This window comes from Ranitomeya imitator, chromosome 3 (genome assembly GCF_032444005.1).
Source record: "Ranitomeya imitator isolate aRanImi1 chromosome 3, aRanImi1.pri, whole genome shotgun sequence".
In the NCBI taxonomy this organism is placed as follows: domain Eukaryota; kingdom Metazoa; phylum Chordata; class Amphibia; order Anura; family Dendrobatidae; genus Ranitomeya; species Ranitomeya imitator.
In genome coordinates this window covers 726,760,035-726,772,041 of record NC_091284.1, presented here as the reverse complement: position 1 = coordinate 726,772,041, position 12,007 = coordinate 726,760,035, and the positions used below count along the sequence as shown (strand labels likewise).

Sequence of the window (12,007 nt, the reverse complement as noted above, 5' to 3'; positions counted from 1 at the left end):
GTAGGCAGCCGCCTACTTTGTCGGCAGAGACCGACTCCAGTCATTTGGCTGAAAACCTATGGGACCTAGGTCCCCCTTCCCCTCCCCTGAGATCGCATTCTTCCCAACGGGTAAGCCCTTTAGGAGATCTGATGATCTCTGTCCTGATTGGGTCGCCCTGGAACAGCGGGATTTGACATTGGGGTCTACCTGGTATTGCGAAAGGGCTTAAAGCGAGCCTTGAACTGGTGGCGAAAAGGCTGCTTAATCCTCTGCTGTGGAAGAAAATTGCTTTTCCCTCCTGTTGTATCAGAAATAAGCTGATCCAATTTTTCTCCAAATAATCAGCCCCCCTGTTAAGGAAGGGTTGTAAGAGATTTCTTAGAGGTAGAATCTACTCGCCATGTTCTCAACCAAAGAGCCCTTCTGATGGCAATAGCGTTTGCTGCCGCTGAAGCCGAACAGTTTGCTGCGTCTAAAGATGCATTGATCAGGTAGCTCCCAGCTAGAGCGATTTTGATTTTGACATCAGTCAACTCCACTGGAAGATGCCTCTCCTGAAGAGCTTTGGTCAAAGACTCTGACCAGGACATCATGGCTTTAGCTACCCTCGTCGCCGCAAAAGAGGGCAAGAGGGCTGAACCTGAAGCCTCAAATACTGAACGAGCCAAACTATCAATAAGCCGATCAGTAGGATCCTTGATAGATGACCATTGGGAAGGGATAACAGTGTATTAGAGGCCAAACGAGAAACCAGAGGATCTACCTAAGGGAATTCTGCCCATTTCTTAAGCAGTTCAGGAGCAAAAGGGTATTTTGTCACGCAAAACGTCTGTCTGGGTGCTCCCTGTGACGTTGGACCAAGTCCTCAAACTAGGGGTGAGAAGCGAACACCATATGAGACTGCTTGGCCCTCTTGAATGATACCTTATGACCGGAGGTCAAGGTAGATTCGTTCTCTATACCCAGGATCTGGTTGACCGCCTCAATTAGACTGTCTACTGACTAGAAGTGATCCCTTGGAATCGTAGTCCGAACCGAGTTCACGGCTCTCCACTGGAGAAGGTGAGAGGCGGAACTCCAGGACGCAGATGCCCCTGATGGGCCGGGAGACGCTGTGTGGGTTCGCTTTCCCCCGCATCTGCCTAGTACGAGCACGGCCCCTGCAGTCTGAAGGCTCCTGAGAGTCGGAAGACCTCTCAACGGCAGGTAAACCGCTGTCCCTGGCCCCAGCTGGGGTCTGCAGGGACTCAATTGCCTTAGTTAGGGATGCCATAGACTGTGACAAGGACGTGACCCATTCTGGGGGAGAAACCACGGCATCTACCGGAGTCGCAGGGCAGGGCTCCTGAGCGCATTTGAAGACGCAGGCCTCACAGAGACGATTACTCTGGGCATGCGGTAAAGCGGACCGACAGACTACACATGCGGTATATAGTACCGTGTGAGTTTTGGCCTTTCTAGACATGGTGCCCTGCAACTCTATAATCAGGAAGATATAGATAGGCCATAGCAATGCAGAGCTTAAAGCTGTCAGGCTGGGGGGAGTAGCACTTACCCCAGTCCTGTGTCCCCATTCGTCCTGTGGAACCTGTCCTAGAGCAAAGAATCCGAGCTACCTTTTTTTTTTTTTTTTTTTTGAGCGCCCCCACTAGTGGGCGCAACCGGAAACGGCAGCGTCTGTGGCCTAGAATTTGCTTTCCCAGCACTTCGGCGTTGAGGGAGGGGGCGGAGTCGCCAGAAAATGACGCGGCCGGAAGAGGCGGGACTTCCGTCCACTGCCTACTTCCTGCTAGAAGCCGGGGACTAAATTATCGGCTGCCCTGGAAGTGACGCTGGCGGTTCGCAGTGCGGCGCCGCCTGTAATACACAGGCTGCAGCGCCGCCAAACCCGAGGAGACCACGGCGCCACTGGCAGCATCGACTCCAGGAAAGAGATGAGCCCCCAGAGCAGTCCTGTCCTCTTGAATGCCGGCGCTCGTGTGAGGGGGGGAGCTGTGTAACCAAACAGACGGTGCAGGCACCCAACTCCATCTTCCTTTCCATAGGATGAGGGACCGTCCGCCACCCCTTTTCACCGCTGTCTGGCATTGGTGATGCAGTGGGGGCAGCACTAACAATGCGTATGCACCTGTACAGCCTAGGGTTCCATTACCTTAGGGTGGTCAGGGCTTAGTCCGGCAAGTCTCACGTCGCAGGAGAGGATACGTGGAGGCGACACTCCACGTGCTTGCCCGTTGATTGTTTGGGGAGGTCGGGCCCCTTCAATAGGGTCCGTCGCCCCTGTCTCGCTTCAAAAAAGGTCCAGAAGGTCTGGGAACCAGACGTGTACATCCTGCAGACACTAAGCATGAACGGGGTTCGTCTGCGGCTGGTGTCAAGGTGTTTACTGCGGAGGAGGAGCTAAACTTTTTTTATGTTTACTAAGTGTCAGCCTCCTGGCGACAGTAGCATACACCCACAGTCCTGTGTCCCCCAATGAGGCGAAGGAGAAATGCAGCAGCTACTGGTAAATTTCAAAAATTAAAAATAGATGCCAATAAAAGTAAAATTGAGACATCGGTAGGTTACGTGTTTTTGAATATCCATATTGAATCAGGAGCCCCATATAATGCTCCATACAGTTCATGATGGCCCCGTAAGATGCTCCATATACAAATATGCCCATATAATGCTCCATGCAGTTCTATGGCCCCATAGATGCTCCATACACAAATATGCCCCATATAATGCTCCATACAGTTCATGATGGCCCCGTAAGATGCTCCATACACAAATATGCCCATATAATGCTCCATGCAGTTCTATGGCCCCATAGATGCTCCATACACAAATATGCCCCATATAATGCTCCATACAGTTCAGTATGGCCCCAAAGATGCTCCATATAACAATGTGCCACATATAATGCTGCTGCAAAAAAAAAAAAAAAGACATACTCTCCTCTCGTCGCTGATCCTCAGCGTCCCTTCTCTCCGCACTGACTGTTCAGGCAGAGGGCGGCGTACACACTAATACGTCATCGTGCCCTCTGACCTGAACAGTCACTGCAGAAGATGCGGAAGACGGAGCGGCGCCGACGCTGGAACAAGGGACAGGTGAATATGAAATACTCACCTGCTCCTGGTGCGGTCCCTGCTTCTCCCAGACAGATGGTCTCCAGGCGCGGCAGTTTCTTCCTCTGTCAGCGGTCACTGGTACCGCTCATTACAGGAATGAATATGTGGCTCCACCCCTATGGGAGTGGAGTCCATATTCATTACTTTAATGAGCGGTACCACGTAACTGCTGAGCAGAGGAAGAAGGTGCCGGAGACCATGGGACATGCAGGGACCGCGTCAGGAACGCCAGGAGCAGGTGAGTATGTGACAGTCGTCGCTCCCCCTCACCCAATGACCCCCCCCCCCCCCCCTTCGACTTCTATGATTCGAGTATAACCCGAGAGGGGCACTTTCAGCCCATTTTTTGGGGGGCTGAAAATCTCGGCTTATACTTGAGTATATACGGTAACTCCCCACACAGCCATTGTCTAAACTTATGGCAACAAAAGTACACCCCTAAGGTGTCATGTGCCTCATTAGTGTTACAAGGTGTGAATGGGAAAGAAGGTGTGTAAAGTTTGGTGTTGTCACTTTCATACTGGTCACTGGAAATTCAACATGGCACCTCATGGCAAAGAACTCGCTGAGGATCTGAAAAAAGAATTGCTCTACATAAAGATGGCCTAGGCTATAAGATCGCCAACACCCTGAAACTGGGCTGCAGCACGGTGGCCAAGACGGGTTCCACTCAGAGCAGGCCTTGTCATAGTCGACCACAGGGGTTGAGTGCGCGTGCTCAGCATTGTATCCAGAGGTTGTCTTTTCAGAATAGATGTATGAGTGCTGCAGAGGTTACAGGGGTGTGGTCAGCTTGTCAGTGCTCAGACCATACATTGCACACTGCATCAAATTGGTTTGCATGGCTGTCATCCCAGAAGGAAGCCTCTTCTAAAGATAATGCACAAGAAAGTCCGCAAACAGTCTGTTGAAGACAAGCAGACTGAGGACATGGATTACTGGAACCCGCTCCTGTGGTCTGAGGAGACCAAGATAAACTTGTGGGTTAGATGGTGTCAAGTGTGTGTCAACTAGTTGAGGACAAGTACAAAGACAAGTGTCCTGCCTACAGTCAAGCATGGTGGTGGCAGTGTCATGGTGACAGTGACATAAGTGCTACCAGCTCTAGGGAGCTACATTTCATTGAGAGAAAGATGAATGCTAACATGTACTGAAGCAGAACACGATCCCCGTTCTTTTAGAAACTGGGCCGCAGGGCAGTATTCCAACATAACCCCCAAACACACCTCCAAGAGGACCACTGCCTTGCTAAAGAAACTGAGGGTAAAGTTACTAAACTGGCCAAACAGGTCTCCAGACCTAAAGCCTGTTTGGCATCTGTGAAGCATCCTCAAACAGATGGTGGAGGAGCGCAAGGTATCTAACATCCACCACCGCTCCTCATTGAAGAGTGGAAGAGGATGCCAGTGGCAACCTGGGAAGGTTTAATTACCTCCATGCCCAAGAGATAAGGCAGTGCTTGAAAATAATGTTGGCCACACACAATATTTACACTTTGGTCACAATTTGGCTATTTCACTTAGGGGTGTACTCACCTTTGTTGCCAACGGTTTAGAAATTTATGGCTGTGAGTTGTTTAGAGGGCACACCACATATAATAAATGGAATAATATTATTTATTAATTCCATGGTGCTGTACATTAGACGGGGCTACATCAAAATACAAATATCACAGTAAACTAACAATTACAGACTGATACAGAGGGGCGAGGACCCTGCCCTTGCGGGCTTACATTCTACAGGATTATGGGGAAGGAGACAATAGGTCGGGGGTTGCAGGAGCTCCAATCGTGTTGAGGTGGCCGTGTGGTCATTACAGGTTGTAAGCTTTCTTGAAGAGATGGGTTTCCAAGTTCCGTTTGAAGGATCCAAATGTGGTTGATAGTCGGACGTGTTGGGGCCCAGAATTCCAGAGGATGAGGGATATTCGGGAGAAGTCTTGGAGGCGATAACATTTACACTGTTATACAAGCTGCACACTGGCTACTTTACACTGTATCAAAGTGTCGGATCTTCAGTGTTGTCCCATGAAAAGATATAATAAAATATTTTCAAAAATGTTGAGGGGTATACTTTTTTGATTATATTGTATGTGGGACCTCTGACAACAGCTTGGGAAGGGGCCCCGATTATGAGAAATTGCCGGGACCCAGATTTACCATATCTCTATAGCAGTGTTCCCCAACTCCGGTCCTCAAGAGCCACCAACAGGTCATGTTTTGAGGATTTCCTCAGTATTGCACAGGTCATTGAATGCTTGCCTGTCCAGGTGATGCAATTATCACCTGTGCAATCCTGAAAACATGAACAGTTTGTGGCTCTTGAGGACCGGACTTGGGGAACACTGCTCTATAGCATGTCCTATGCTTATGCCATAAATATGTGATATGGGAATACCCCTGAAAACTGGTGCTGTGGATGCAAATCCCAACAGCTCTCCACAACATGGTGCAATTCGGCAAATAAGGCTATGGCCATGGAACTTATGCCTAAAAAGTGGTCCCATCTGGAACCACATGGTCCCTCTTGTCCATTGAGTGTTACAGGGCTGTGTATCAGGCTTTTGATATGAGAAAATTACCTTTTACCTACTTTCACATATAAATATACCGCTACTGTTTTTCCAATAGGTCCCTCTGAGCTCTGTACTGCAAGAATTTGATGAAATTCAGAAACTGCAGAAAACTGTCAACTATCTGACTGATAAAAAGGAATGGTGGGAAGGACGCACAGCTCTGGACAGCCGCATGAAGGTACACACTTCTGCTGTGGATTTATTTCTTTTTTACGTTGTGCAAATGATACTCTGAAAAATGGTGAGTGTAAGAAACCCTTTGTTTTTTAAGTGATGGAACCAACAACTTGACAGAACATGGTTGTGAAGAATATGGGAGATATAATTTCACATCAATTGTATCCTATCTGGCATGGGATTATAAAACACCCCTGTATGAGAACTCCTAGCTCAGTAGGGGGAGGGGGGGGGGTGTCAAGCCTCAAAAGGCTCACTGACAGATCTCACACCTTGAGCTAGACAGCTCGGAAAAAGAAAAATCCTTGCTTGCAATATAGTCATGCTGAAGCTGCCAAAGAACACTCTGGAAACATAATTACATATAGATATCATATGTTCTAGCCGTACATCATGTACTCTATCGAGATATCTGAAGCAGACCAAATGCCTCCCATGGTCTTGATTCATTCTAACTTACCAGGGGGAGGGGAGATAAGTAGAATGGCTAATGGGAACCAGATGGCAAAGATGTGTTTAGTCTCAACGCATAGCAGGGACCCGGCTGGATCCGATGAAGCGAATACCGCCTTCCTAGGACTGTCCATTAAAGAAACGACTCCTCTTAAGTTATGGAGGTTTTTAGCTGCTACAGGCAAGGGGTGCATGTTATGCATACGGTGCACTTCAAAAGGGGGGTTATTATTATTATTATTATTATTTATTGTTATAGCGCCATTTATTCCATGGCGCTTTACATGTGAGGAGGGGTATACATAATAAAAAAGTACAATAATCATAAACAGTACAAGTCATAACTGGTACAGGAGGAGAGAGGACCCTGCCCGCGAAGGCTCACAATCTACATGTTGAGTAACGTGCTGTGAAGGACCGAGGAGACAGCTGGCAGCCCATGCCCCCTGCGGCCCAGCACACACCTGGTCGGACATCAACCTGATGATTGACATGGTCCATCTGCTTATCTTTTGTCCTACCACCATTGTATTTGCACATCTGACCATTGTATAACTGTCCTGTGTATAGTGTCTTGTCTAGTGTGCCCTTAAGGTGATTAAATACATAATTTAACCTTGGGCTGCTTGTCTCTTTCCATGTTACCAGGGCTGGTTTCTGGCCCGATATAATCCTGTTAAGAGACCGGGTTTATATCCAACAAGGAACTGGTGGCAGTCCTACCGGGCTGACAGCGCTCTTTCACTGGTGCTATTGAAAAGGGCCTCTCAGCCTGTGAGCAAGTTTGGTGCCACGTCCGTGACTGTGTGGGTCACAGCCTCCCTGGGCCTGTGTGGACAGGGGGTGTCTGTCCAAAACTGTACCAAGCTGACGTCCCCAGGGGGTGCGGAACGTCACGTTGGTGAAAGTGGGGAGTGTGCATTACGTGATCCGTTTGACAGAATGGTTACTTCAGGTGGGGTGGCAAGGTGCGGGATCATCAGTTGTTCTCTGGTTTTAATTGCTTCCATTGTAGCACCGCAGTCTGTGATTGCAGGTAGACACACTTCATTCTTAATATTGTTTAGTCTTTTGGTGAATGTCTGGTCTCCGTTGAGATCCCTGTACTGAGTAATGTTCTTATGTTCACACTGCTTTTTCCATATAGGCTTTAATACAGTCACTAGATGATCATGTGCTTGGATGTTGGAAGAGTCTGCTGTCTCCACCATGCTTCATGGCAGCATTAGAAGATGAAGCTAAAGGACTCTCCAAGGCCCTCACCCTCTGTGGCTGGAGGAGACCAGAAACTGCACTTCTGAAGGTAACTATTTGTGAAAAGGTTATTGCTCATAACTTAGTTATGCATTATTCAGTGTTGGGGATCTGACCGTTGAGGCTCTGGAACCTGTCTCTGTGGAGCCTATCTTTAGTGGTGTGGGGGGTGCACATGTTTGGTCTCTGCTCCCTTTATTGCCTATGGGACTGTCAGAAATGACTACTTTGCTTTCTTCATCCCTCCCATAGATGATGAATATAGCTGTGGTCAAGCACGTGCACAGTCACTATAGTCAAGACAAGACTGCAGAGCTGGGTTCCAGAGCTCGGGATTTAGGATCACTTGGGGTCTTGGTAGTTGGAGATCCCCAGTCATCAGTAAGTTATTCTCTATTCTAAAGTGAGGAGGTTACTTACTATCTTGGGGAAACCCCTTTAAAATCTTAAAATGGATTAACGGCTGTACCAAACTAAATATTGGGGCATGGTCCCATTGGTCCCCATTTAAATTTTGTTTGGATAACCGTGAAATGCATTAAGCATTTCATGAATTATATCTCCGATTCTAACGCATCGGGTATTCTAGAATATGCATGTCCACGTAGTATATTGTCCAGCCACGTAGTATATTGGCCAGCACAGAGCCACGTAGTATAGAGACTTAAAAATAAATAAATAAATAAACATATACTCACCTATAGCCCGTTGAAGTCCTGCTATACTCACCCTCCGGCGCCTTTCCCGCTCCTCGGGATGCTCCTGAGATCGCTCCATTGCAAGCGACAGCTTCCGGTCCCAGGGCTGGTGTGAGCAGAACCTATGATGACGTCGCGGTCACATGACCGTGACGTCACGGCAGGTCCTTGACGTCACGGCAGGTCCTTGTCGCACACCAGCCCTGGGACCGGAAGCTGCCGCTTGCAATGGAGCGGTCCCGGGAGCGTGCCGGGGAGCGAGAAAGGCGGCGGAGGGTGAGTATAGCAGGTTTTTTTTTTATTATTATTTTTAACATGACATATTTTTTTTACTATTGATGCTGCATAGGCAGCATCAATACTAAATAGTTGGGGACACACAGGGTTAATAGCAGCGTTAACGTAGTGCGTTACACCGCGGGCCGTTACCGCTGCCATTAACCCTGTGCGAGCGGTGAGTGGAGGGGATTATGGAGCGGGCGCCAAGCAGTGAGTGTAGGGGAGGGACTAATCGGACCGTGGCCGTCGCTGATTGGTCGCGGCAGCCATGACAGGCAGCTGCCGAGACCAATCAGCGAATGAATAACCGTGACAGAAAGACAGACGGAAGTACCCCTTAGACAAAAAAAAATTATATATATATATATAAAAAAAATTTTTTTTTTTTCCCTGCCCCCAATTGAGTGTTATAATTTTAATGGGTTTATAGTTATTACATTACAATGAAAAAGATCATCAGGCCCTGGCCTCATGGACACATTGGTAATCTGTGGGTGCTGGACTAAAGCCCTGCGAGCCTCTTCTTACCCACGTGCATCCCCAGCGCTGCTTCTGATTAGTAGTCCAGCGTTGTGACTCGTGCATGGCGTCTCGCCAAGCCTACTAATCATGGCTCTGGTCCATTGGCCAGACTACCAATGTGGCTGCTGGACCAAGCTTCTTTTGATTCTTAATCTGCTCTACTGGTATTATATAAAGCTAGCTTAGTGTAAGAAAAAAGTTCTATAGCTATTGAAGCGTTGTCTGTCTTTGTTAATTTGATGTGTTTGCTTTCAGAGAATGAGAATAGTCTTGTTTACATTCAGAGGCCGCAAACCCCCTATATGGCTCGTCCTTCCCTCTGCTGAGGCGTTCATGCTGTTGGTTCCTGAGTATAATAATGCTCTGTGAGCTATATATATATCAGCAGTAACTGTCCCAAGCCCGGGCAGTGCAGATCACCGATGAGTGCCTAGCCTGAGTACAGTAGTATCCCCTCCTTTGCTGATAGCTGTACAAGTGTGACCACTGAATGTACACAAGTGATCACTGACGGCAAACCATAGCGCCAAGTGTATTAGATAATTGTATATCTGTTCCTTTACACAGTGATGAAGCCTTACTGACCCCTACAACGTACACACTGTTGAGGTACTATTGATGCTTTCTCATTACAGGCCATTTTAGGAGGCGGCCAAAACTTAACCCCACAGCACATCCGTTCCTTTGTCCAGGGATTTTGTACCTCAGACCATGAACATGCGGAGGAGCTTCTTCAGAAAGCTGTGGACAGGCTGAAGTTGAAAATTCAACCTACTGTTGGCCATCTAGTTCTCATACTGGATAAGGTGAGCTGCGACACTTTCTTCAGTAGAGCAATCTTTAGGACCGGCTCCCTCCCACTGTGAGGCTATAGATGGCTAGGTTCACATGGGTTAGGTGCATGTTTTGTTTTTACCCTTCGCCACGACAGCACCCACTTTAAGTGACAGGGTGCTGTCGTGGCTCATTAAAAGGGCATTACCGGTAAGTAATCCGGCTTTTTTTTTCTAGTAAAATTAAGAAAATTGGCTGAAATCTGGGGCCTTCTGATTCCATTGATTTGTCACGTGACATGTTGGTCCCTGGCACATGTTCCTGTTTTGTGTCCATTATTGAATAAGGGGATTGATATCGCAGACGTGTACCCAGCCACCCTGCTCTCCTACCTCCTAAAGAAAAAAAAGCCATAAATACCCTGTACAGACAGTTTGTTTTCACCTGACAACCAAGTTATCACCTGCACATAAAATAGGTGACCCCTTATTGATCGACCACTCGGAAGAATGAGGGAGCTTTCACACATCAGTATTTTTGAAGAGTATTTTATCAGTATGTATAGGCCAAAACCAGGAGAGTCTCCGAAACACAGAATGGGTGACAATCTTTCAATTAAAGTTTTTCTTTGTAAGTTTCACAGGAATGAGAAATACTGAGGTGTGAACGAGCTTTCAGAATGTAGCACCAATGCACGTTTGATCACTGCTCCATCATTCTTATGGAGCTGCCCAGCTTTGCCCTGCTTTTTCCAGAAGCCCCATAGAGAATTAATGGACCAGGGGTCGTTAATCCAACCCGCTGCTCTATTTTGTAACTGGGATGATATTCCTTTTTCTAGAATACTTCGATCCCAACCATCAGTAAGTTAACCCAACTCGTTTTCATTGGGCTTCTTCTTTTTTAAAGTGGTTGTCTGGCTTTGGGGTACAAGTCTGTGGTCTCTACTTGACTGCAGACTTGCGAATCCTCACATCGCGCACTGTGTGCCGTGAGGATTCCCCAGTGCTGAAAGCAATATGCGCGTAACCGCAATTGTGCTATTTTCATACATGTGGTCACATGCTGACTAGATGGCCGCGGCCTCACTCAATGCATGTGTATTGAGCAAGGCCAGACAAAGTCTAGTCGGAATGTGGCCAGAAGTATGCAGATCACAGTTTTGTGGTCACTTGCTCCTGGCGCCGCCACTGGAGAATGCTCGCAGTGTGCGATTGTAAGGATTCACAAGTCTGCAGTCACATAGTGATGGCATACTTGTAGCTTAAGTTCAGACGACCCCTTTAATCAATAATCGCCTGCTCACCTACAGCCACCACTAGTGAGAGCTTATTGCAAACTGTTCCAGCAAGGAACTCCATAGGAATAATCTGCCCTGAGCTAGGCTCCCTGCAGTGACCGCCACACGAGTTGGAGGTCAATCTGTGTATGCAACACTACCATTTATAGTATATAATAATTTTAAAAAAAACCTGATGACATATTGATATTACTGTGAATCTTATGAAAAATAATTGGGCATAAAGTAAAATCTATTTCCTACTTTGCAACTAAATGGTAGATCATCACTGCGCTTCCCCTCTTTGTCTAACTCTCCGACAGCACCTTCAGAAGTTGCCTTGGGAAAGCATGCCGTGCCTGTTGACCAGATCAGTGACTCGCCTCCCATCTCTGCATTTTCTCCTGAACTATGGTTTGCTAAAAAAGGTACATTGCTGCTGTTCTTTCTTGTTTAGACTTTATTAGGATTTTAAAAATGGAAATCTGGCGGAGCCCCCTGGTGTCGCTCACATTGGCAGCACTTTGGGAACACCATGTCCTCAGCCTGCCCCCCAGACACGCCTCACATTATTGCTAGAACATATTTGTGGCTCCTTTAAAATAGAAGTTGGCATTGTTGTCCTCCGATGAGGGTGGTGGGTTTTGGTCTGGCGCCTTTGCTTCTGTTTAGCCATCTTTGTTGTTCCTGCAGAACCAGCCTCACAGCACCCTGGTTCGTGGGGTTGATCCTAAGAAAACCTTCTATGTCCTCAATCCTCACTCCAACCTACCTGGCACAGAGGACTGCTTCAGGGATTGGTTCAAGAAGTAAGTTTTTTGTTTGCCATTTGTTTTTTTCTTTTACTGTTCCACCACATTCACTAATTTACCACAAATGACTATATAAATCCTGCTCG

General features: G+C 47.4%; 1 protein-coding gene across 1 annotated transcript in view; it reads left to right on the top strand.

Moving 5' to 3' along the window:
* ESPL1 (extra spindle pole bodies like 1, separase) overlaps nt 1-12,007 on the top strand; it is a 61,831-nt gene that overhangs the window by 44,513 nt on the left and 5,311 nt on the right. Inside the window, exons 24-28 of the mRNA XM_069758766.1 lie at nt 5,729-5,851; nt 7,451-7,606; nt 9,692-9,862; nt 11,433-11,537; nt 11,803-11,918. Of these exons, the coding sequence (XP_069614867.1) occupies nt 5,729-5,851; nt 7,451-7,606; nt 9,692-9,862; nt 11,433-11,537; nt 11,803-11,918 (671 nt within the window). The remainder of the gene's footprint in view (nt 1-5,728; nt 5,852-7,450; nt 7,607-9,691; nt 9,863-11,432; nt 11,538-11,802; nt 11,919-12,007) is intronic.